The 27,349-nt window shown below is 40.3% G+C and overlaps 1 protein-coding gene across 4 annotated transcripts in view; it reads right to left on the bottom strand.

Moving 5' to 3' along the window:
• PTPN13 (protein tyrosine phosphatase non-receptor type 13) overlaps positions 1-27,349 on the bottom strand; it is a 211,006-nt gene that overhangs the window by 50,515 nt on the left and 133,142 nt on the right. For all 4 annotated transcript variants that reach the window (XM_039539642.1, XM_039539644.1, XM_039539645.1 and 1 more), the window contains 9 exons: positions 21,199-21,294; positions 17,142-17,241; positions 8,544-8,766; positions 6,069-6,143; positions 5,786-5,960; positions 4,395-4,548; positions 4,111-4,249; positions 3,405-3,557; positions 2,029-2,211 (listed from right to left, as the gene is read on the bottom strand). In XM_039539642.1, coding sequence (XP_039395576.1) covers positions 2,029-2,211; positions 3,405-3,557; positions 4,111-4,249; positions 4,395-4,548; positions 5,786-5,960; positions 6,069-6,143; positions 8,544-8,766; positions 17,142-17,241; positions 21,199-21,294 — 1,298 coding nt within the window. The remainder of the gene's footprint in view (positions 1-2,028; positions 2,212-3,404; positions 3,558-4,110; positions 4,250-4,394; positions 4,549-5,785; positions 5,961-6,068; positions 6,144-8,543; positions 8,767-17,141; positions 17,242-21,198; positions 21,295-27,349) is intronic.

Genomic DNA, 27,349 nt, shown 5'->3' with positions numbered 1-27,349 from the left:
TTAAAATAATGTTAGATTTACACAGTTACATTCCTGCATCAAAAACAACTACATAGTATCTCAACCAGCCCCAAACATATTCAATTCACTGCTTACTGTTGGGTCAGCAACAAACTACCAGCAGCAGTTTCTACCTGAATTTGTCAGGTGGAATTCTGAAAAAGCCCCTAAGGGAATTACAAACCCATCTGCCACTGAAAGTTCATCCCTTTGGTAATTATGAAAATCTTAGCTAGTGTCACAGGCCTTATCTTCACTACCAAAAAAAAAAAAAAGATGTGCTCTTAACCTGAGTTAACTAACTTGAGATAAAACCTTAATGAAGGCAAAACAGTTTGTAGTTTTCACAGAAGTTAGTAGGTTGCCTTAAAGACTTCTCTTTTGTCTGTTGAAAGACTAGTGCTTGAAATTCCAAACCTATCAACACTTACTTAACTGGTTAGATCATCTGAAAGTGTCCCGACTGAGTGGGATGTTTGCTAATATTGTCCTGATTAAGCATCAGCTATTGCCATTCATTATCATTTAGCTAAATTGCTCCTGGAAACATCATAACCATAAAGCAGCATAAGTGGCTTTCCTAACTGTGTGGAGTACAGTGTATTTGTCACTCAGCCCACTACCTTGAAATTCTTCCTCTGGCTCCACTCAGCAGGCTGTACTGCATCTCGCACGCACTCTGGGAGGAGTGCCTATGGCCATAACAAGTGGGCAGGCTTTTTCCCTGCCTTTATTTGGAAGAACTTCCCCTTGAGTGCAGGGAAACAACGCTCCCTGGGAACAAGGTGCTGTTTGTAAAGGGCTAAGAGAGCCCAGGGCTACCTTCAGAGTGAGGAAGGGGAACTTGCCATTCCAACCCTGAAGATCCTGTTGCCAGCTGCGTTGGAGTGGGGTTACAAGTGCTCTCCTCCCTTACCTGGCAAACCCTGGAGGACAGAGATGAGTCAGCCAGAAAACAATGGAAAGGAAAGGAACAGATCCCTAAGTGGTATTTCAGGGCCGTAAGTAAGAGGGTTGGGAAAAGTTGTGGGGAGGGTGTTTACGGGGCCTTTGGGAGAGTTGAGGTGCTGGGCAGATTAGAGGGACACAGGGACAGTAGTGTGTTGGAGCTGGGCGGTGAGATGGGAGTTATGGGAGGAATTGAGGTTTGGGGGACCACAGGGCATTGGAGTTAGGAGGAGCTATGCCATATTTGGGGTCGGGAAGGAATTTTCCTCCAGGGTAGATTGGCAGGGGCCCTGGAGGTTTTTCGCCTTCCTCCGCAGCATGGGGCAGGGGTCGCTTGCTGGAGGATTATCTGCTACTTGGAAGTCTTTAAATCAGGATTTGGGGACTTCAACAGCTGAGTCAAGGGAGAGAATTATTTCAGGAGTGGGTGGGTCAGCTTTTGTGGCCTGCATCTTGCGGGAGGTCAGACTAGATGATCATAATGGTCCCTTCTGATCTTAAGTTCTATGAACTCAGATAGCATTGGAGGCTAAAGGAAGAGAGCAGTGGCTGGGGAGTGAGCTGAAACAGGTTTGGAGGGGAGACACAAGTGAGGGGGCAGGGACGAGCTGCATGTGGGGGAGTAGAGAGAAGGGGCTGATCACAACAGGTGATGGAATCTGAGACAGCAGAGGGCACCTGCAGGTGAAGGATAAACTTGCAGAGATGGGTCCCAGAGTGGGGAAGTTAAACAGCAAAAGGGTGAGATTGGAAGACAGGGAGTAGGGAGCAAATCTCAAAATTCACAAGAAAAGAAGGTGGCAAAAACCCTTTAGGCCCCTGAGCTGTGCTGAGCTTGGCGCTCCTGCGACGTATAGGCCTAGTAACTTAGAACCTTAAACAGCAGAACCCACGAGTCAACTCCATGGAGGTGGAACTCCAGCTCCACAAAAGACATTCACAGATCACACTGCAAAATGCCGTATATATGTATATTTATATATATATATATATATATACATATATATATATATATATATATACACACACACACACACACACAAATGAACACAAAGCTAAAAACCAGATATACAGACGTACGCTAAAGGATATTTTCTTTGTTTCTCTCCATGGGAAGCGAAGTACGGGTGTGCGGACTCCATTGTGAACTTCGAAAATAAGAACTCCCTTGGAACACACTCCCAGCAGGATTCCAGTTTGGGATTTCTTCTCAGGCAACACCCGATGAAAATGAACGCCGTATTCCGTCAGCCTCTGGCACATCTACATAGAGGCACGTTTGTGAGACTATGAAGTTAAGGATGTTAGAAAAATCTACAGGGATACTGACAAGTTAAAAAAATCATATGGTCACACTTTACATTGAGGTTCGATTCACAGAGGATTTATAGATGTTATAAACATGTTACAGACATGAGCTGTATGTGTGGTAGATAGTTATGAGCACATCAGTAGAAGGTGTTATAAATGGCTATAAGCTATGGTAATATGCAATCTATAATAATTAACCAACTGGTTATTAAAAAAATATTAAATATTTATTAAACTATTTATAAGTGGAATATTAATACAAAGTTTTAAAAGTCACATTTACTCTTATTTATGTTTCTAACACTGCTCTGGATTATTTGAAGTGAGGTAGAGCCAAATCTTCACACCCCACTGGAGGTTTTAAAGTTTGAAGAAGTCTGTCTCTCCCCCACCGTAGGTTAAACAAATCCTGTGATTATGAGAGAATTTGGGCAAATCCAAATATAGCAGAAGTAGCAGCAAATTGTGTAGTTAAGTTTCCAAAATTGTTTCCTTTCTAAACTATCATAAAATATGCAGATGGCTGTATTCAATCTGTCATCGGTCAAACACAGATTAATGTGTATGTTAATACGTACTACTAGCTAGCTTAAAGGTGATCTGCAAAGGAAAGGAAAGAAAAAAATTGGAGTTAAATGCCTGTGAAATATTTTCAATGCTCCCTGATTCACTAAAGGTGTCCTGAAAGACACCATACTCTAAGATATCCTAGACATGGATAGTATGAGTTGCAATAAGACTTTGGTTATTTGCAATATCACGATCTGGGAAACCTTCAGTCAACAAATTAGGACAAAGGTGATTTCAGAGAGAGGGAAATATATAAAGTAAGAGTTTCCTTTATAATCGTACGATGATCAGATTCTTTAATATCTGATGACATTTTCGTAATGCACCCAGTGAAACAGCTGAAGGAAGAACATTAAAGGCTTTTCTCCATCATGTACAATTTTCTTTCCTCCCTTTTAATAATTGTATCTTTTAAATGGATTCTCTTAACTTTTGCCCCTTGCCAACGCTGTTTTAGAAGAGTAACTATTTTCCTTTGTTCTCCATTTCAATTCCAGGCTTTTTATCTATCCCATGCTCCTTGTACAGGGAATCTCACATGAACACAGGAGAACTCAAGAGCTGTTACGACTTACCTTCAAAAATTCTATCTCTGTTTCTTTCTCAGAAGCACCCACATAAGTGCTATGCAGTTTGGGCAGCTCCTCTTTGACGTAGGATAGGTCTAGTTTCTCCATCACTCTAGCTGGTAGGTAATGTTCTAGTCTAAAATAGGACATGCCATGCACCTATAAAGTGAAGCATTTTTATTCTTCATATGTTATTATAAGAACAACAATCTTTTGTGTGTGTCTCTGTTTGTAACGATGGGCTTCAGCTAAAACCGTGGATCTGAACTTTCAGACTGAGTACAGGAAAGGAGCTCAGACTCTGAACCCAGAGCTAGAGCTAAATGTCATTTTTGGCCCTTCTCTCTATTCTGCTATTACTAAGACACTGGGTTTGAGACAACATCCATTAAATGACCAAACTACAATGCTGCATCCAAACCCCCACAAACACTGGAAGGGACAATGGGTTCAACATCCAGATCCATATCTGAATTCTACGGCACAGGTTCAACATTCAGACCTGAAATTCTATGGCTGAGGCCCATCTCTGCATGAAAGCACATCTGTGTTCTCTCTCCACTAGACTTCAAACAGCATAACAATTACAAACAGCAGATCAATTGAACTCCCAAAGAACTGGAACATATTCAGCCCTGAACTATACCACAGAGCAAGTGCAGTAATTGAATAGCACAAATAGCAGTTGTCCATAGATGAATGTACATCGTACCTCAGCCTGGTAATCTCCATACTCAGCCTGGAGGGCCAGGGATGCTAGCAGTAAAGCTGTCTCATCATCACAGTGCATCCTTTCCTCCAGGAGATCTTTCCGTAGCTGTAGATAATACTGGTGACATGTCAGAGTGTGCCTGGGGGGAAAACAACACACAATATTGCTCCTTTCTGTAATGCTTCTAACATTATGCACATATAACCTGAGGAGGTGGGAGGAATTTAAAGATGGGGAAGGACCCTATTAAGAGGATGATGAGAAAATAATGTTCAGCTACTCACTGTATAAGACTGACATCATCCACGAAAAACTTAACGCGAAAGAACAAGGTGAAGTTGATTGTGGCTTTGCTCTTTTTTTTGGGTTCCTCTTTCCATCCTTCCGGAGCAACTTTAGTTAGTTTTAAGTCAGGATCAACAAAGAAAAATTCACTGTCTGTAACATGGGTAAGAGGAAAGCATTTTCATAAACAGACACTTTCTCCAGCTGCAGAATTAAGATCAGCTTTACAATTTTGCAGTTTATTCTTGATGATTAATATTCTATAAACTAGCAGAGAATTATAATGCACAATAAAATGAGCTGAATGAATGGCTCAGTGGTTAATAAGGAGAAAAAGTATTTCACCATTTAAAACTCAACCCAGGATGTAGAGACATGTATTTCTCTTCATGATGGATATATGATGGCCTACATGAAATGAGTTTTGGAGGTCTTAATCCATTTCCTTGTGGCCAGAAAATTACATTACCAAACCCAACACCCTGGTATGTGCTGGAAAATTTCAGTTTGCTCCCTAGCTTAAATGTATGGAAGAGACTATAGTAAGTAAAAGCCTTAACACACTGAATAGGACTGGTTGGAACCCTGAATTCCTGTTCGGTGGGGAATTCCAAAAGTTAAAATAATCATTCTGAATAAGCATTCCAGAGAGCGGGAATTCCAAAATTGTAGTTAGAAAAAAATTCTAAACAATATTTCACTTTCTCTACATGTTTCCCAGACTTCCCAAGCTATCTGGCACCTGCCAGCCCACAAGGTGGGGAGTCAGGCAACTTGGGGAGTCAGAAACCTAGAAGTCCCTTGGAAACCTTACAGACTTCTGTCAATTTTGGCAAAATCAGTTTTCTGAATCCGCATTTTCCTGTGGAAGATCTTCTGTTGGAAAATTTCTGAATCACTAAGGGCTCAGTGCTGCCACCTGTATATTGACTAATACCTCTCTACACAAGTAGCCATACTGATGTCAGTGGGAATACTTGCATAGTAAGGTTCTGCTAAGAAAGAGTAATGTTAGCAAAAGTATTTTGTAACAGAGTATTTTGATCAGACCCAAAACCATCTCCAAGAGGTCCCTGTTGACCAGAAACATACGAAGTGAAAGACATCTTGGAGGAGGAAAGAGAATGCAAAGTAACAAAGATAAAGGGCTGCCCTGATTCTCTTACTGTTATTCAGGTTGTGTAATACCATACTAATTTAAGCACATGGATCTGTTCATGGAGCAAGGTAAGGGTGGGAAAGCCTGACCCTAAATCAACGGATTTATCATAAATGATTGCTCTGGTCTCCCATCCATCTAAAATCTTCCTTTGCCTGTTTCCAACACAGCATACTTAGCCAACTCGAGTAACTTTACACCTCCCCAGTTAAATTAAAAGATTGTTCTTACCTTTTAGGCTAGCCAAGCCAAACAAGTGATGCTCCACTAAACCAACATGGGCTACCACCATATCAAAAACATCTTTGCAAATAGTTTTGGTATCACAGGTCAGCTCCAGCCTCTGCCCACTTAAGAGCATTATGTTTACTTTCCGCCTGGTATCCTCATTCTTCCCTTTCTTAGTCTGCATTTTGTGAAATAAAGTATCAGACCAGTCACATGTGTCATAAAGATGTATTAATGGTTTAATATATTCCTACTACAACTTATTGCTGAATAGACCATTTCTTACCAAGATTGACTTTGGTAGATCCAAGGAGATGAATGGCTCAATGGTCATTTTCGCAAACTCGGGGCCAAAGAAATTCTGCAAATCACAGAAGTCTGAATTAACTCTTTGTGTTTCTAAAGCCAGAGACTGAGAAGTAATTCATTCTTAAAAGGTGAACTGGGGAAAGTTGAAATGAACACTGATTTAAACCCAGAAGCCTACACTGAATTGTCCCAGGAGCCTGGTTAGTTGGAAGAATTCAACAGTGTCCATGTGACCTAAGTTACATTGGCTGCTCTGGCAAAAATATTTCTCACACAACATTATTTATATATTTCAATATTACACACAGCTAATTTACTCCTACGTGCAAGAGTGAACTTGCTGCCTTAGCATCTTCAGATGGCCATGCCTGATGTCCCAGATGTTTGGGAATCTGACATTCTCTGCCACAGTTAAAAACTTCAACAGTCCCATTCCACCAGTGACGTGCATCATTCATAGGCTTAGTTTTATTAAACCATCCTTCAGTTAGACTTAAAAAAAACCCCCAAAACTTACACTTGCAGACTCACGAGCTAACAAAAAACCCTGATGCAACCTAAGGCTCTGATCCTGTAATTCTGTTCTGCACAGGTTGACCCCTGTGCCAGAGTGAATCCTCACAGAAGCAAATGGGGCTCTGCATGCACTCAAAGATCTACCTTGTGCAGACCAGCCTGCAGGACTGGGATGTAAGTGTCATCATTGCAGGAGTTTCAAAAACTCAACAGAATCCGGCTTATAGTTAAGTAAACTAAATAACTTTACCTGAGTTCAAAGCTGCACAAAGTTCTCAGTCCAAGTAGTTATTAAAGGAGGACACTGGTTAACTTCACTACTTCTAGAATATGCCTACTTCCCTGTTCTCTTTAGGAAGTCACACAGGGGTTTGTCTTTTGAGAGGGGAGGGAAATACCTGGAGGCCTGAGGTTTTACCTGCTAACATATAATATTCTCTGGAAGTATTTAATACAAATGCCTACATGGTAGCTCATTTAGAAAAGCAAAGAATTTGTGCAGTTTAGATCCTAGATGAACCACTTGGCTAAGTGCTGTGGGTCAAAGAGAGACACAGAGGGGACATTATCCTGGGTCGTGAACAGGAGCTGGGATGGCCTAAGAGCAGTTTTATATTTTTAAGCTGATACAGTTCAGGGCACGCAGTAGCAGAGGGCCTCAGACTGACTCCTCCTAGCATCAGGCACTCTATTTGCATGTCTGAGTCTCCTTCTCTCTTCCAACCCTCAGGCCCTGCCTACATTTCAAGATGGCAGGGGAAGGGCCTAAGCTCAGGAGGAGAAAGAGAAACTTGTACAGGGACTCAGTGGTGGACTGGCGTATGGCTGCGTGCCAAGAGGCCAGCAGAATCCCCCAGGCCCCTCTTCTCCTTGGTAGGCCCCCTCTTACAACCTGCTGGGGACAGAGAGAACCAAACTTTGTTACAAGGGGAGAAGTTGCTGTTGCTTTCAGGTCATCCTCCCTGGCCTGGTGAGGGACAGGGGAAAAGATTTCCTGGGCCCATTGGGGAAAATGAGAATCTACAGAATGACTAGGGTGAGCGAGAGAAGCATGTATGGGGTGAAGATGAGATTCAATTAACAGGTGACTGGAGAACCAACAGAGAAAATGGATTCCAGAACCCGACAGGTAGTGGCCCCTATTAGTTCCACTATTTAGTTCCCCATTTAGTTCCAGCATCCAGAGAGATTGACTGGAAAGAAGCATTTATCACCGTTATAAATCATGAATGATAACTGGTGGGGGGGTCGGGAGTGGGTTAGGGGACCAAGGGGAGGAACTGTAATTAAGATTGGCATGACTCAGACTCTACTGTTGCCAAAGCCAGACACAGTTGTCCTAAGCCGTTTGCTTAATGATCTCTGTGCCGTTCGAACACATAGCATATGGAATGCCCATAAAAATGATTGTAAAAAAGCAGAGCATACCAGGACAGTAGGAATGAACAACCCCTAATAAATTGCTTGTAGTGCTATTTGGCAGTGAAGTAGTGAACAGCTGTGACATTTAAGTGGGGAAGATTTGTTTTTTAACATCCCATTAAGCTAAATAGGTCTCTTGATGCTGTTTTAGGATGCATGGGTACAGAAACCGCAAGGCTTACACGAGGGCTTTCTTTCCAATCAGAAAAACCAGCTAACATATTTATTTTGTGAATGGCAGCTTCGATTCCGGACAAACAGAAGTGACTTTGCATCTGACGAAGTGGGTATTCACCCACGAAAGCTCATGCTGCAAAACGTCTGTTAGTCTATAAGGTGCCACAGGACTCTTTGCTGCTTTTACAGATCCAGACTAACACAGCTGCCCCTCTGATACTTGAAAAGTGACTTTGGAACCCTAAACACCATAGACTTGAATTTCAGTCTTCAAAATAAATTGAGGCAATGCTCCACCAAAATGAATATTAGGAGTGCAAATGTGTTAAAACGTTACCCTCAGTTTTCTTTGGGTCATGGCTGTTTCCAACGCTATCTCTCTCAGAGGGTCTCTAGTGATGTCCAGCATCGATGTCCTACCCAGGTCTCCTGGGTAGAGGCTTAGTCGAGACTGCCTAAGAGCCATTCTAGCCTGCAGCTGTATCATTTCCTCTTCTTGACGCTTTAACATTATTTCTTGGCTTATCAGGTTGCCTTCAGGTGCTGCTTCATACTGCCCACTTAGTTGGAGGAGAGGAAAAAGATACAGTTATGATTAAAATACAGTTAAGCACTAAGACACCATGGTGATGGGTACAGAGTAAGAATCTAGATGAGACAAAGCAGGAAATCTAGTGTAATTATTTTTGTGACATTTATTTATTCAGCAACTGAGGAGTTAAGGCAGAATATTCCTGGACTGAAACAGCCTACAGCAATATATTAATATGGAAAATACCAGGAATACTCCAAGTTTCCACCACTGTTTGTCATTTATTGTATGGGAATAAATGTGCAATTGTAGTCTCTCTACCAAAAACACAATGCCACCAAAAAAACCAACAAATCTATCGCTGGAAAAAACCTAAGAGTGTTCTGAAAAAGATCAGACCTCTCTTTCCAGCAAGAGGACTGGATAAGTATATTTTAAAGTCTGGCATTTAAAAGTATCCGGAATGCATAAACTAGACAGCATTTAACAGCCTTACATAATACTTTCAACTATATTTCTGTAGCAAGTCTCTATTAATTACTTAGATGGGACAATAAGACAAAACATCTTTGCCTGAATCAGATACAGTTTAAAACGTTCGACATCCAGATTCCTGTAAAACATTTCATTTTAACGTTGCTCACTCTGCTGGAAAGGGAGATCTTGTCTTTTAAAAGCTGATAAGTCAATCTTGCCCTTTTGTTGGCTTTTGGTAATGTCTATATAACGAAGAGTCGGGGGGGGGGGGGGGAAGACATTTCTCCAAAGTGGTATTTGTGAAAGATTCAATGCCTCCCACCTATCATTTGAGGGCAGAGAAAGCTCTGAATCAAGTACTCTAGCCATCCAAGGAGCCTGCCAGGAAAAAGAGGAAAGAACTACTTTTCTTAAGTCAAGAAACAAAAACAAACCCCAAATCACTCAAAACACAAAAACAAAACAAGAACAAACAAAGTCATTGCACAAAGGAAAAATATACTTTTTTGTGCAAAAGCTATTTTCAAGGCTTCTTTATACATCAAAAAAGGGCACAAATATACTTGATTTCTTCTCTTTTGCAGGATCCTTACTCAAAGGCAATCAAATGTGTGTGGTATATACCCTTGGGACCCATAGCCAAGATATTACCATTGGTGAAAAGCACCCACCTGCTCCCTCTGGGCAGGGGAAGTCCTGCAGCAGATAAGAAGTCTGCTGGGACTGGTCCCTGCATGGGTGCACATGAACGGGGCAGGGCACACCGGAGCATTTCCCTCCAAAGGTATGTCTACACTGAAAATTAAGGTGTAATTGTAGTGCAGGTAGGCAAATCTAGCTAGCACAGGTAACAATAGTAGTAAAGATATAATGGTAGAGGCTTCAGCACTGATTGGCTGCCCCAGTACAAGCCAGGGACCCTGTTTATATACTTGGGTTGCTATCCCATGCCGCTGCATCTTCTGTACTATCTCACTCATGTTAGCTAGATTAAAGCTAGCACCAGTTTAACTACCCGCACTACAATTACACCTTACATCTGCGCTGCAGACATACCCCAAGAGAGCTCCCTGAGGCACACTGCCTCCTGATGCTCTTGCTGGGGCACCAATCAATCTCTTGGATGTCATAATTTCACTCATTCTCCAGTCCCGCAAGCAGTTCCTAGCCAAAACAGGGAAGCCAAGACCTGACGTTCCTGATGTTAAACACATACGAAAAGGGGCGGGGGACCCCCCAAATACCCACACTCACTCTCTCTCTCCTCTTCAGGCCATCTTTACAGATCATAAAGCAAATAAAAAGCATGCTCACAACATCTTTTTTTTTTAATCTTTGAGAATTGTCTTTAAATTTGAAGGGATGGAGGAGGTCAGAGAGCTTTGTATACTTCTAAAAGAAACTCTTGTTAGCTTACATGTATGTCAACTGTGACCAAATACTAGGGTGATAGGTATCATAGAAATAAATCATCTTAACAGTTACATACTAAAACGAATTATGAATTCAGATAATTACACCTTTGTGAAACTGTAGTTAAGGTTTTCCTTTATTATTTATTACTATCAAGGGTAAACACATGTCATAAAAATACAGTCTTTCACATTAAAATCTGATTTACAGCCTTCTAAGGCAAGAAAAGGATATTGTTGTATATATTTAGACTTAAAAATTAATTGTTAGATCTAAAAAGCAGACAAATTTAGAACAGATAAAACCAGCTAAGCAGATGGTGCATGTTATGGAAAAGTGTGTGTGTGTATATATGTATCTGTGTGTACATACCTACATACATACACACTTTTCCATAAGAGTGATTCTAATGAATAAAATGCTAAGAATAGGGCAACTATGTCTACATAAAATCTGGATATTCTGTTAAATCTGCTTCACTTTGGACATTAACTGGCACAGAAAATTCTCACAACAGGAGGGATTTAAACAATCAAAAGCAAATTCAGTCATTTTTGAGTTGCAAGTATGCTAACAAATTGCTTAAGATACTAGTGTGTTTCTTTAAATGGAGGCTTGGGTGAAAAATAGAGTAATTACAGAAAAAGCTATTTACTTAATCACCTAATCTGCAGCTTCTATTATATTGTTTCTCCACTCACATCTCCATGCTTTGCTCCATCCTACAGCAGACCTAAGCGAATGTTCATGCAGGATCAAGTAATGAGATAAGGCTTCAGTCCCACAAAGACTTACATACATGCTTATCTTTACATACAGAGTAGTTCCCTGCTGTGAAACTATTAAAGTAGTTCCCCATTCCTGCTGTGGAACTATTCACAGTGGACAAAGTTAAGTATGTGTACGAGCCTGGGTAGGATCAAGGTTAAAGGTTGGGCTTTGGCTGAGATAAGCCCCATTTTGAACACGAGTATCTCTGAGAGTTAGCAAGTGGGATATGAAAATATGAGATAAGTTTGAACAGGTTATATCAGGAATTGTTTGCCTCTCAAATTGAAAAATGACTTTTTAATAATATATCTACACTATGGTAACTAATTTTATTATTTGGAAAAATATATACCTATATATATTCATTTATTTTTGAGGTACAGCCTGTGCATAATACACTTAAGCAGATTTTTATGAAGGGTTTGTTTGCTTTTTACATTTAAAGCTTGGAGGTATATTGGGCAAATGCAACACCTGCGCAGATGCAGCTGACTTAACTGTTAAGATAAATAAACTACAAACAGAGGACCCTAGCTTTGCAATGATTTACATAGGGAGCCAGCATGGTTCAGCAGATAGGTCACCAGAAGGGCATTTCCCTTCCATTAAATGGAGAGGATTCCTGCTGCTGACCAACTTTTGTAAAGAACGTTGAGATGAACAGCTCTTTGCAAGGGCGAGATATTATGATTATGCCAAAAATCCTCTGCTGCACTACAACACTGTACAACCACATGGCCTAGCGCTAGGGCCGCAATGTCAGCCTGGATTTTCGGTCCCAACCCTTTGTTTCTTGGTCCGTGAACTGAAGTCAGATCTCAACGAGTTACTTATTAAGAGTTCTGGTGGATGACACGTCAAGTGGCAGATTAATTCCTATAACAGTGGGCAATGAGTTAACTCATCACCCAAAGTACTTACCAAGAAATTACCAGGTATTGGATCAGAGAAGGAAGCTGGGGAAAGGGATGAATTAGGTCATATCTAATGAACAGTGCAGCAGAAGGATCAAGAGCAGGACTGATTGAGATAGGACATACTGAGAGGGATAGAGCTGGAAATGGAAACCTATCAGCTATTTGGAAAGGAAAGGCAGCAGTGGGAGAGGGAGTAGATCCGTATCGGCTGCTGCCCCTGGAAAAAGAAAGGAAGTAGAAATAAAGAAGAAAAGAGGAAAATAGACACAAAGGAAGAATATACATTGCTATGATACTGACACCATTCCAAGAGGCTTAGACAGAGGACACTAGCAATACCCATCACAGAACACAAAAAGGATTAAAAATATTCTTAAGCAGTTGAAATGCCTATGGTTTCTGCTAGCTTATTACTACACCGGCCCATGTGAACAGCACACTTTTGATAGGCTGCAGGTTCTGAACAACTTTACCCATCTTCTGACACACTCTATATATTTCTATTATCCCAAGTTTTGCACCTATTACAAACCTGCTCTTTTATAATGGTTGTTGCAAGTATAATTGAGCAGGCTGCCCCTAAGGGTATGCTACAGAGCAGTGAATTTTATGAACAAGATACAGAGATTTGTGTTTGTATAGAGATTATCTCTGAATAGTGTCAATCAAAACAAATAAATGTGCCATCAAACGCTAAAGGGACCACTATGCCATAACTACTCATATACACTTCACAGTACCCTGAACTCACAGGACAAAGAAAGAACTAACAATTACATGCAAGATTCCAGCCAACTGGACATTTTTCGTGGATGAATAGGGCAGGGTTGATTTACAACCCGAAGTAGGGAACAGCATCTTGAAAAAATTAAAACCTGGCTGTCTAGTGTGTGTGCTGGGAGCCGGGAAGGTGGGGTGGGTTTTTTTGTGGCACTGAAATATACTTCAGTAGCTGTACATTTCCATAATACAAGAAAGTGCATCTGAACTCTGAGAAGTGTTTTTGTAAAAATGGCACCTTCTTACTTCACAGATCTGCTCTCTGAGCTGTACTGAAAGGGCTCTCTTCAATGTCAATAAGAAATTATGACTACTTTTTACACTTGTAAGCACTGCAAAGTCCATACAGCTATTGGAGAGTGAACTTTTTTCTATTCTGCCTCATACAATCAATAGTAATGTTAACTAAGCTTCTACTGAAGGATCAAATTCTGCTCTGGGTTATATCTGTTTTCAGTGAGGCTTCTAAGTTATAATTGAGAGCAAAGTGTGGTTTCAAAATCTTTATACTTTAAGAATCCAGTTTGACTTTCAGACCTCAGATGCATTTGCTGGGCTGGCAGTTAGAAAAGCCATGTCTGAACTTGGGAAGCGAGAAAGATTATGGAAATCATTAAAAACAATAAACGTGGTATCCAACATTGCCCTTTTTGAGTACTTTTTCAGAGCAAAATAGCACTTTAAGTAAAAGTGGAAAGATGGGTCCAAACAAATTCTGCAGCCAAATATCACTGAATCTAAGATCAGAACATCTCTGAACTTTGCAGCTCAACTCATCTCTAAGCAAAACAAGCGATTTGCATTTTCAAAGCAATATTTTCCCCTCTAGATTTCATATAATACAAATTACTACCATTAAATTTACTAATCTTAAAAGAGATATATAAAAGGAAAGCAAGACAATAAAGTGAACTAAGAGAAAGCATGTTCTCACTGCCTTAAAGAAGGACCTTTCACTGGTCAAATCGGCAGCACTTCAACAGTCTGAGTCACTTTCATATCACATATTCCTTACCATATCTGAAATGCCTTGTTGTAAACAAAAGCAAAAGATCTCAACCCCTCGTACTACCTACCTACTACTGCTGCTTTATCCTGCAGTTCAGTCATAATGTCCAATCTGTGACTTCACCATCATTTCTATGATAATTCTCACAGGATTTAGCAGCAGCAGAAGTAGTCAAATAGAAGCAAATGATGGTAAAGGAAATGTAAAAAGTTATAAGATTACTCTTTGTGTAGAAAATAGTTCCTTTTTCCCCATTTACTCTGTAGGAAAGTCTCTTTTGATTTGGAGTTAGAATAAGAAAAGACACCATAGAAACATTCAACACTATTTTCCAATGGGACTCCACAAAACAGGAATCTGTAGCAGATTACTATAAAACTTGCCTTAAAAGCTCAAGTGAAAATCCCAAAAATCCAGAGAAAAGAGAAAGAAATCATCCCTACACATTACTACACACTACTGTGTCTATACATACATTACATTATATATACTGCATGCATGTGTGTATATATATATATATAATAATGTGTGTCTATACTCAATCATCAATGCCAGAATGTACACACACATACACACACACACACACAAAACATAATATAATTTCACACAAAATACACATGTAAAAATATGATAGCTGTCAAATGAAGCATTGAAAAGTTTGGAAATGTCAAAATTAAGATTGCTCATGCAACTTTAATTCTGCTCCTTTGGGCATATGTGTTAAGACACAATTTTTAATTACATGAGCACCCATTTGTCCATAGGACCACTGCCTAATTAATTTAGGGCACTATGGTGTGCAATGCACAATGCACAAATATTTTTTTTTTTTTTTTTATTTTCATCTCAATGTTGTGTTTGTTTTTGTGGTCACATACATATCATATATATGATGATTGGATTTTTTTTTTTTTTTTTTTCTTCTACAGTCACTGAAATGGCTCCCAATTCCAGATGTATTTTCCCTTTCTGCATGGGATGAGGCAGGACTGCTTTGCAAACTGTACCTTAATACGTTTGTGTTCACAGACATCTTACAGAATGAGGCAGGGATCCTGCCACCAATATACCTCAAACAGTTGAGGCCAAGAGTTGTTAAAACGGTATTTTCCTACTCTCTTACTATACAAAAATATCTGAACCACTTTCGGTTGTACTTTCCAGAGTGATTTGTCATCTGGCAGAGAGGAGACCTGAGAAATTTAAGCCTGAAAGGTAAAAGTTTGTGAAAGCTTTAAGCAAGTGGAAAAAATGGCACTTTAGAATGGAAACTCTTATATAACCTTTAGTATATAGCAGATGTTGCAACATACTCTAGCTAGAAGATACATGAAGTAGGACCTGCTTTTTCAATTATACCAATAACATGCCATTTTAATGAGAAAGCTGACAGGAAAAATAGTTGTATATAGTGTTGTTGTAGCCATGTCGGTCCTTGGATATTACAGAGACAAGGTAGGTGAGGTAATATATCTTTTACTGGACCAACTTCTGTAAAACCCTCCCTGAGCGCACACCCCTAGTTGTCCCTTACTAACCCACACTGGAATCCATAGGGAGTATCATCAAACAACTACAACCCACATTTGATGAGGACCCCATCCTGAAAGAAATCTTTCCTGAGCCCCCTCTTCTGGCCTTCAAACAACCCATCAACCTTTTCAAGCTCATCGTCAGAAGCAAGCACCCCTCTGACCAGGACACATTAACTCAAAGTGACACCAGACCCTACCAGAAAAACAGATGCAAAACCTGCAGACATATCTCCACTGCTACACTGATCAACACTCCTCACAACATACCTTTCAAGATGTCTGTCACAACATATGGGGTACCTCATCCAATGCACGAAATGCCCCAACAACAACTATGTGGTGCAACTAGTCACTACGCTCTCGAATGAACTCACACAGGAAAATGATAAAAGACAAAAATGCCCTATCACCTGTGGGTGAACACTTTTCACAGAGAGATCACTCTATGGCCATCTCTACATTTCTCTTTCATCATTAAAATTTTCATCGTTCAGGAGTGTGGAAAAGACACCTCCCCGAATGACAAAAGTTGTAACAACGAAAATTGCTGGTGTAGACAGAGCTTCGGCGGCAGGAGATGCTCTCACAGCGATGAAGCTGCTGCCCCTTCTTGGGGGTGGTTTTATTTTGTCGCTGGGAGAGCTCTCTCCCACTGACAAAGAGCGTCTACACTGCACACCTTACAACGCTGTGGCTGCAGTGGCACTGCCACACTGTTGAGAGGTGCGCAGTGTAGGCATAGCTTGTAGCTGACTTATCAGTCCTCATCCTCAAAGGAAACCTGCACAACATTTTCACAAGATGAGCCTGGGAGCTTAAATTCATAACTTTGCTCAACTCTAAAAATTACCTCATCCACCTTGTCTTAGGAAGAAACAGTGTCCACTCTACAGTATGATACATTCTGGTGACTGTACACCATGGATAAAATGGCCCTACCAGTCAGTTTAAAATTATGCTTAGTGTTACCTGTACAGACAATGAACAATAGCTTATAGTCAACTGTCTGCTGTCTGCAGTAACTTATCCTGCTGTATGTCCCTTTGACTCATTCAGCAGTCACATTATAATAAGGGAATGATTCAAAAATGAACAATTTTGCTATAGTCCTTCAGGGTGTCGACATTTTCACTAATGCTTATTTTAAAAGGCACGCTTGAAGTAAAAAATTATTACCATATCTCCTAGCGGAAGATATTACCTGTGCCTCTGATAATTAAGACAAAAATTTAGGGCCCAACCCAACTTCCATTAATCAGACTCTTACTTGCCATGATTACATTTCTACCAGGATGTGTCATGAGACTTCTATTGGAAGCAATACCCACTGCTGAAATGCTGCCACCTCTAGAGCAGAATAGGGCACATGATTTACTATTACTTGCAACACGAAATGGAAGTTTAGGACAGATAGTGAAATAAATGATTTGATTGCAACTAAAGAATAATTACTGAGAGAGAGAGCAAGGACTGTAAAATATGATGATTTCATGCTGTTTACCTTGACCTTAGAGGATGAACTTGACTTGATGGAGAGGTATCATCAGCTCCTGGTAAAGCAGCACCAGAGTCATCTCTCTTTAAACCCTCATTTCTTCTCACTTGCACATAAAAAGGAAACACAGATAAATTAATACCTGAATGGGCTAGAAACCACATAAAAGTAATCCTACCTAAAATTCAAGGATTTATCAGACACATGAGATTACTTAGAAAGGATCAGTTTCATATGCACTGCACAATGGCATTACAGTATTAGAGAAACTGGCATTAGGAAGTCAATTTCAGTTTTCAAAGAGATCCTATTGTTTTCCCTCTGATGAGAGCTGCTGCATAATCCTTTGAAGAAACAGGTTTGCAAGGGGTTTAAAATACAGAATTGTTAATATACTTCTCTAACTTCATATGTTTCATTGCCAGCTGAGGCTTGAGATATCTGAATATGAGGAGGCAAAACTGATCTGTAGAAAGTTATCATGTGCCCTGAATAGTTTCACAGCAGCCGGTAAAGATTATCTGACTCAGAGCAAGGGAGTTAAAAATCACTATCTTGTGGAGCTTCCACTTTTTATTTTTGCCTGGATTCTTCTCCCTCTCCATGGTTTATGAAATACTGGATTCTCCTTTTTGACAAAAGAAGTCCTATTTATTAATGTGGTCTCCATGAGAAAGTCAATATTTACTCATAGTAACAATAGAGATACTGCAGTTAGGGCACAGTTCTGCAAGATGCAGAGACCTCTACTTTTAACTCCCACTGTCTTCAACAAGAGGGGATGGCCCTCAACACGTTGTGGGAAGTACTCAGCAGCTTGCAGAATATATTTCCTAAGTATATGAAAACAGCAGCAGCTCTCTCAGATATGCGTCATTGAATACTGCTGTGCCATCTAAGTGGTTCCCAAACTTTATTGGTTTACATACCCCCTTCTTAAAAAACTGATGTTTAAAGTACCACATGCAAATTTCTCCTTTTTGTGTGTCCATTTGGTTTAGGCCTTAATAGACTTGAGTACTTCCAGACTCTACAGTAAAATAAAGGCCCAAGAAATCCTAAAGTGTTTGATTATAACTAGGGCTGGCCAGAAAACAAGAATTCCATTTTGTGAAAAATTTTGAGGTTTCCATATGTTTTTGTTCTGATGTGGAACAAAACCAAGACTTTTTGAAACAGAAAGAGAGACCACCCCAGAACAGCTAGTAGCTTGGTGCTTAGCACTTGTACCTATGACATAGTAGACCCAGGTGAGTACCCTAACCACAGAGGCATTTCTCTGTATTTCTCTCTCTGGTTTTGACTAGAAATTCCATCCCAGGCCTGAGAAACCTTCCCTATAAAAAATTAATCAAAAGTAATACGTTTCTGCAGAAAGTTTTAGTTCCGATGAATCAGCATTTCCCAACAAAAAAGTTTCAAAAAAGTTCCTGACCAGCTCTAATTATAACATCCTTTTTATACATCTCAGGTTTTTAGACAGGGCATGAAAAAGAAACACAATGAAGCAGCCATTATTATGTACGATTTGTTAACTCAAATTACAAGAAACATTTATGATGTCCTGTCATATTTTGGTGTGTGCCACTGAACTATGTCAATGGCTTGAGTCTGTAACCTGTCTAATTTAAATGGGAAGTTCTTGTTAATTCTCATCTGGATTATGGTTGAACAGGAGCTAGAGTTCACATTGCTTGTCTTTACAAAATTTAAATAAATACAAAACGGAGTAGTTATTTGGGCGGGGGAGGGGAGGAAAGTGGCATGAATGAGAAGGGAGTCTGTGGGTAAAAGGGCAAGGGTGCGTGCAAAAAAGACAAAGGGGACTCAGAGGGGAGAGGGCTCTGGTACATGTGTGTGTGTGTATAAAAAAGGGAAGGTGGCTCAAAGGGGAAGAACGTGTGCGTGTGTGTACAGGTTGTGTGTGTGTAAAAAGGGAAGGAAGCTCAGGGGAAAGGGCATGTGCGGGGTGTGTGTGTGTGTATAAAAAAGGGAAGGGAACTTGGGGGGAAGGGTAGGGAGGCAGGAGAGTGATGGTTGGAAGTGGGGGCTTCTGCTCCAGGAGGCCTCTTGCTCCTTGGCAGCTCTGCTCCCTCCTACCAACCAATGCCCCTACATGCCTGTAATCCTGGGCAAATTTCATAGGGGCTCATCCTGCTGTGAGAAATCTCAAATTGCAGCCAGCTGGCAGCTCTCTGTAGTCCTGTAGCCAGGCTTTCATCCACAGGCCCCAATCAACCACCCTCATCCCCACCTTCCCTGTGGAGACAAGAGGGAATTACCCATGTGCCTCCATCTCCCAGCCCTGCAGGGGCCAGACTGCAACTTCTGAAGGGCAGGAAGTGCAGGTAGCTACCTGGGTAGGGGCCCTTTCCTCTCAGGGGTGAGGTTGCAGGCTTTGCAGCCACTCTGAACCCGCCCTGTGTATGAGCATCTTTTTGGACAAGAGGCGCTCTGGTGGCACAATACGGAACTTCATGAGTTTGCCTCAGTAGCTTGAGCTGTGCGACTCAGGGCAAGCTGGAGGGTAGGCCAGCCAGATGCGCACCAGATGAGAAGACAGCACCCATCTGCACAGCCACAACACACTACTAAAGAAAAGTACTTTGTTGGCATGGTCAGTGAGTGCTACTCATCATTACAGCTGAAAGCAGGCGTTTTCTGTAGTGGGTGCAGGGACTGTTTGTTTTAAACTGATGGACTTTTGTTTGTTTGTTTGTTTATTTGAAGAGATTTTGGCATGTCACTTCCAACAAGCTCACATACATGTACCAGAGTTTGGGAACCTTTGATCTAAGTACATTAAAGTCTTCTCCATTTTTCCCAAGGATTGAAAAACATAACAGTGGTTCCAAGGAGGAACACATTTCATCAGCCCCCTCAAGCAGATGTAGCCATTATGGCCAGAATGCAATTCTCATTTCAAATGACATCAGTGGGGATATAATTACATGTACTGAGATTCAGACACCATACGGTTCTCAGATAAGATGGAAATTCATTTACCAAACCGTATGTCTATAATTTTCCAGTTATAATTTCCCAAAACTGAAATGCATTCACCTTCAGGAGTTTATGCAATCACAGCAAGTGATTTACTCAAGGTTTCACACATTTATTTTCTCTCTCTCCCAATTGTTCTTTGCAATACTAATGCAGCCAGAACAAAAAGTCAAATGGTTAAACGACTAATTAGCAGTAAAATATTAGTGGTTTGAATTGAAAAACTTTGTGCTGTGGTGTGCTGGCTATATTATATACTTCCCTGTCATTTTGACCATATCATCCCATTTTCTAAGCCGCCCAGAGTTTGGTCAAGCTCTTTGCCCTTACCTTCAAAGCTCTGTACAAGTCTGTCCTGTTACTTCTCTGCTTCAATTCATTCTACACCCTTGCTCTCTGTGCTACTCCATTTCCTCTCTCTCCTGCATCCTCGTTTTATCTACTCTTGCATTTCTGTCTTTTCATTAGCTCAGAACATCTACTCTCACCTTGTGCATAGAAAAGCCTCCCCCATCTCTGGATACTAACCACTTTCCCTTCACTTCAACACTAGCCTTTAAAAGTCCCTGCTTTTACAAAACTTTCCTAAATTAAAACCTCCACCAATGTCTCCGTGTCTCCATACAGTTATCTGGTATCACATATTTATCTGAGTCATAATATAAACTCAGTAGGCCAAAATTAGAGAAGAATTTAGCTTCATGTCTTTCATAGAGGACTATGTATAGTTATGTCACTCTATAAATACTACTACTACTACTGAAACTACTACTACTACTACTGAAAATTCATGACAAGACTTATTTACAGCAAACACTGTAAAAAAATGCAACTCCAATATTCTAGATCCAAACCTATACTAAACAGAGTACAAATCATGCTGAACTACGTACGACAATCTCATATAATTACATCTTCATACTGTTCTTAATTACCAAATTTTCTAGTATAGGTTTTTGTTTACTGCATACTCATTGGATTTTGTTTTAAATCTTCCACGTGTGTGCATTTGTTTACTTTCTTTTGAGTTGGTCTTTATTCTATTTGTCACAGTTCTTACCTTGCCTGAAATCTGGCTCAGAAGAAGTAATCGATGGACTTTCACTGGAGGTACTATAGACATCACTGTAGTAAGATTTGTACCTTCTCAAAGGTTCTAAAAGTTGAAAGCAAAGTGTTAGGAAAGCAAAGGAGCAAAAATTCTTAGGCAAAATCAAACGTGAATAAGTATTTTAAGCGACCCCCTCAGGACGTCTAAACATTTCTGTGGTCACAGTTTTAAAACATAAGAACAGTCACCAAATACTGTGTTGCCCCATACTGCCTGAATATCCTCCTTGATCCTGCACACTATTCAGTCTCCCTTTCCTCCTTCTAATCTCTCAGCAGACCCCCTCTTTCCAAACTCTCTCCTACAATGACTCTCATATTGAACTTATCACTGTTAGTTCAATTAAAGCCAAAGCTAGCCAATAGTGAGTACAACGGGGCCTTTCTGGGGGGAGGGGGACTCTGACATTTCTGTAATAAAAATAAAATAATATGTATTAAAATATTATTGTGGGATATGATGGTATGTACTCTAATTTATACGATGTGTGGAAATACTGGCACTCAGGTTTCCCTAGTCTGGTCTTGTACTGCATCCCAGACAGCTGCCCTGTGCCTGAGACAGGATATATATTTTTTTATGTCATGTTGAAGGACCATCATGGAGCAATCTGGGGTTCTCTCTTTGAATGAGCCAACCACTAGCATGCGGGCAGACCACCAGAGAGGAAGCTGCTAAGCAGTTGCAGAAGAGAGGAACAGCAGCTTCTCCCAGCTCAGACCAGAGCCGTTCCTGGGGCAGTAGGGGAGGCAGTGATGGAAAGCCGTTGAGGAGGCTGCACCCCTTGTCACCTCCCTATGGTGACAGGGCTGATTTAGATGCTTCAGTTTGAGGCATCCTCAAGGGTCATAGACTGGGACACCTCTAGACTGTGAATTTGCTTACACTACAGTATTATAATAATATAGTGGATCCAGTATACATAATACTGGGCAAAATCATGAAGTCCTTTTCTCAAGTCTCTACTCAGGCAAAATTCCTATTGACTTCAATGGACCACATTTGGATTTAACTTGGGAGTGGAATGGGAGTTTTGCCTTAATAAGTAAAAACCAGAGATTCCCAACTCTCACAATATTCAAACCTCAGCTCCTGGCATCATCCAATTGATTATGTGAGAATCTTAACTTTCATTTTAAAAATGAAAGCAAGTTTCAAAGGACTGTACTCCACAAACCACTCAGGCTAGAAAGTCTTAACACCATGTCCCTCTGAAAGGCTCAAAACCAGAAACAAATAGAAAGAACCATTGGTAGGGGTCCAACTTGTCAGTTTTGAATGCCTGGAGTCAACAATGTTGGAATACTGAACAGGGACTTCTGGATTAAGACCACTCTGCAGTAATATTCACGTTACAGTATTATGGGTAGTGTAATAATTTGTGTTTCTTGTATAAACTAATGCAATATTGTAATGTTTAGATTTCAGTGTTGTAACTAGGGTGGAGTCTCCTAATAGCCATAATGTCTCAATCATTTAACATCTTAGTAGATCCACCTTGACTTAAAATGTCTTATGAACAGACCCTGGAAGATACGAGGAGCAGCCACAATCCAGCAGTGAACAAAGTATTATGGCTTGCAAACCAGTGCTCATGTTGATCTGTATTTGGTTTGTACTTTTTCAAGCTGCCTGTCAAAATCAGCAAAGCACAACCTTACAGGCACTTAACAGTAATAGGACACATCATTTACCCAAGGCAAGATATGCAAGCCCAGACAAGTAACATACAGAAAGGCTCATCCCAGCCAACTGCACAACAGAAATTAAAGACCCACATTTAGCCTAGAATTTTGTCATCCTGAACACATGACTCAAATTACAGAGATACAGGTTTTCAAATGCAGTATTACACAAATTACTGGCTTTACAAAGGATAGAGAGAAGGAGGAAGAGAGTGAGAGATGGGGGAGTTAAACAAGTATTGCAGAGGGAAAGAAACTTTGTTTAAGAAAGATGGCTAAACCATTTCAAAAGACTATTATTTAATAGGAAAAAAAATCCAATACTTAGCGAGTTCTGCCCATTTTTCCCTTTAAAGGGACACAGCCAACTTAGATATGGCCCAAATTAAAACTGTGTAAAAAACCCAAGCTTTTATAAAACTTAAGGCCATTAGAAAGGTTTCCATGTTGTTGTTTTTTAAATATTTCAATGAAAGCATTCCATTGCAGTGTCTGAAACTCAAATATTGAAAGTGAAATCGGGCTATAAAGAAAAGCAAAATCAACATCCCTGAATTTTCACTGTTCAAATCAATAAAAATGCAAAAAATTAACCAAAGAACATAAAGTGACAAATAAGTCAGATTTTAAAGATTTTTACGCTTTCAATAATTTAAAGGGTTATTAAGAAATAAATATGTTAATTTAAAATAGATAAAACCCAATTCTGTTCCCACTGAAACTAACAGCAAAACTTCCAAAAACTTTAAAGGTGCAGGCCCATGATATTTAAGACGAATGTTTCCTTGAAAAAGCTGACAAAATACCTGTCACTTCTTTTCTGTTGCAACCATGAAGTTGTCGAAATAATTCTACACTTATGTTAGCACACATTATTACAAAGGAAACGCTTAAGCTGGCCCTTGTGCCCAGCCACACAGATATGATTCAGAAATCCTGTGATTTAAAATTATCATCTTTTTTTCCCTCCGTGAGAAGCCAATTTACAAAATCTTTGTGGAATTCTTTATGTAAGTGAATGAAACATTATCTCCAACATATCAACTAATTTTATTTTTCCACTCTTCAGCCACTAAGATATAATTTTTGAACACCGGTCTAACACAAAATTCATCCCTCTCCATACTGGACATACCAATCATGACAATCCATTTTACCAGCACTAACTTTTTTAAACCATACTTAAGCATGAGGATTACACGTATAGTTGTGAGATGTCTGAACAGGGCCTTTTTTGCTGTTACACGCAAACAATACATTACATTCCTCACTTATAGCAAACTCTCAGATCTCCTGCTAACTAAACCTATGTACAATAGGGTAAGTAACTAAGAGATTGGAAGACAAAATAGGTATTTCATTGCCTTTGTAAGATTAGTTCATAAAAGGATCCAACTGTTTAGTCTATAGCTGAATGGTGTTGACATCTTTGTGGGGAACCCCCCAGCCAATTCATGAACATTTTTTTCCAACCCCAGCCACCTTTCCGACCAGCTCCAGATTAGACCAGAGGTTCCCACTGTGCAGTCGGTGGCGCTCGGGTGGTCCACAGTGCACTTGCTGGTTGTCTGCTGAGACACATGGGGCTTCTTCTCCTTGTTTCAAGGTGCTACAGCACATTAAAAGACATCTTAAAGAGAGATTTACAATGTTCCTAACATCACTCTTCCATTTCCTGTAGTTGCTACAGTGAAGTTATGCAAACACAGACTGGATAAAACAGGTGGGTCTTCAGGATCAGAAGTGGAGTACATTGGTTTCTGAGATAGCTATACTGAAACTCTGTGTTGAACTATGTAATTCAAGAATACCAGATTAAGGCCATTACAGTGGACAGTGTAACTACTTTGCACATTTTGAAAGAAAATAGAAACGCAAAGGTATATAAAACGGGGATGGGCCCAGAAACGAAACCTGAGATCCAATCTCTCGTCCACAAAAAAAATGGGGAAAGGGTTCATTATCTGAATGGGAATCTGAATTTTGCAGCTCACACCCACCTGTAAAATCCATCTTTAAAAATTAGCAACGATGCAAGTACTATTTCTCATTAATATCCTCACTCCGCATGTGAATGATTGACATACGTGACAAAACCCTTCCTTCAACTTTCACATTGCGTGTTTCAACTTCTGCATCACCCCACTCAACACTGCACCTAAAACTGCAACTCTCAAGGGCAAGCTGGTAAAAAGATTGTAATGTGATGAGTCTATTTCATTAACAAGGTGAGGTTCATGCTCCTGCATGAAAACATTTCAGTTGCACAACTCATCAGCTCAGGCATTTAATCAGCCATGCTCACAGGTCAGAGGACTGTAGCATCAATGGTGCAGTTTCACAGAATACTTAGCCTGGATTCTTGTTTTCATTGCAAATGCCAAAAGTTCAAAAGCTCAGCGAGAGTAATAAGAGTAAAATATCTTGATATTAGGTGCAAATGAGAAACTAGTAATTCTGGTGTGAAATAGGTTCACTTAAGTACTCTTTATTTACTTAACCACACTACAGGAAACCAGTTTTATCCAATTCTCCTCCCAACAGTAAGCAGTAGAGCCAAAGAAGTGTGGATTAGTCCTTTGGCTTTTTGGAGGGAGAGTGCTGCTCCAACTGAGCTGCTATTCTCTTACTACAGAAGCAGAGCACAGCAGAAGCAAACCCACCTGTACGCAGTATTGCTACTTTCAAATAATAAACAAATTTGAGTTGGGCCACAAAAATCATGAGACTGACTTAAACATCATGAGATTTAAAAAAACTCTGTAAGAGCAGCAAAGAGTCCTGTGGCACCTTATAGACTAACAGACGTACTGGAGCATGAGCTTTCGTGGGTGAATGCCCACTTCATTGGATGCTCCAATACGTCTGTTAGTCTATAAGGTGCCACAGGACTCTTTGCTGCTTTTACAGATCCAGACTAACACGGCTACCCCTCTGATAAAAAAAAAATCTGGATTCTTCTCATTTGCCTTCTGGGTTTCAAGCCTTTATGGGTCATGTTCTTCCAGCTCTTCTCTACAATCAGGATAGCTAGAAACTTTCATGTTATAAAAAGTAAGCTGAGATTCTAGTGCTATCACATGACTCCAGAAGCTGGGGCTTTAAGAAAAAAATCCTGTGTCACAAGACTCACAAGAAAATTCTGAGAGCTGGCAGTAGTCTGTGTGAAAGTAGCCTAAGAGAGCTTCCAACATCATGGAAAATATCAGAGGGGCCACAGAAATAGTTTACTAGTTAATAGGTGAAAGCCTAAGGTATCATAAAAAGTTTTGTTTTATTATGGTAGGTTGAGAGGGGAAAATGGTGATGGAGCCAGGGAACAGACTGAAAATAAGGGAAAGGTGTAATGAAAGAGGGCAGAATGAAGGACAGAGCAAGAGGGGCAGGGGGAAGGACAGAGAAGAGAACTGAGGAACACAGTGAGAGGAGGAACAGACAGAGACCAGACTCTTAGCTATACAAAATGTTGTCAGTCACACCTAGTGGTTGTTTCAAGAAGACACTGAGAAGCACAAAGGGAGGGCCAGATCAACTGGGATAAAGGTAGAAAAATTGAAAATAAAAGAGAGAGGGAAGAACTGAAGATGGCTGTTGGGATTCTTTAGCATTCAAATGCTTCCAGATTGCACATTTAACAAAAACATCCATGGGATGTTTTCTTAACCTTCCTGGCCTTTCGATCAACTTCTGCTATTCAAGATCTCTGCTCTCTGTCTTCCCTGCCTCCCCATTTCATCCACAGTATGCTATAACACCCGTGCTTATCTATACTTCCCTACTTTTGTGCCACAAGATCCCTTCAGTGCATAAGCAAGCAGATTCCTGGCACCCCCTCTGCATCCCATTTAAAACATCAGCTTGGTACTCCAGAATTTTGAAGACCACCATCACCCTACTGTCGATACTGCTGAGAGAGACACGCATATTAATCATAGCAATAAAGCAGTTAAATTTTTATCATGTTTACCCTTGAAAATGGTAATTAAACATAAGCAAAAAGTCAACACATAAAAGGATGGGGGAGGGCACAAATAGACTAACACTGAAACGTCACCAAACTGCAGCGTGCTATACTGCCAGACCCAATCAGGGGCAGGCCTGGGATCTAAAAACCAAAGTCAGCTTTAGAGCTTTGTCTCTTTCAGAAGATACCATCAGTTTCATAGTTAAAAAGGTGGTGAAAGTGAGGGGTGCAGAGGAAGACACAATGCTAATCATGCTCTTTGAACAGCAAGCAGTGTTTGAAATAGGTACAGGGTAAATGACATTTCCCATTTCTGTATGAGGACGCTTGCCGGCAGGTGCCAAGCAACAATTGCTAAGTTTCCAGAAACAACAAAACTAATCTATTTGCTTTGCAAAGAAGAATTTACTACTCAGCTTCATAAAGTAACTTCACAACTGGAAATCCCAGG

This window comes from Mauremys reevesii, linkage group 5 (assembly GCF_016161935.1).
Source record: "Mauremys reevesii isolate NIE-2019 linkage group 5, ASM1616193v1, whole genome shotgun sequence".
Taxonomy (NCBI): Eukaryota; Metazoa; Chordata; order Testudines; family Geoemydidae; genus Mauremys; species Mauremys reevesii.
The sequence above is the reverse complement of the archived record's forward strand: the minus strand, read 5'-3'. Positions and strand labels throughout refer to the sequence as shown.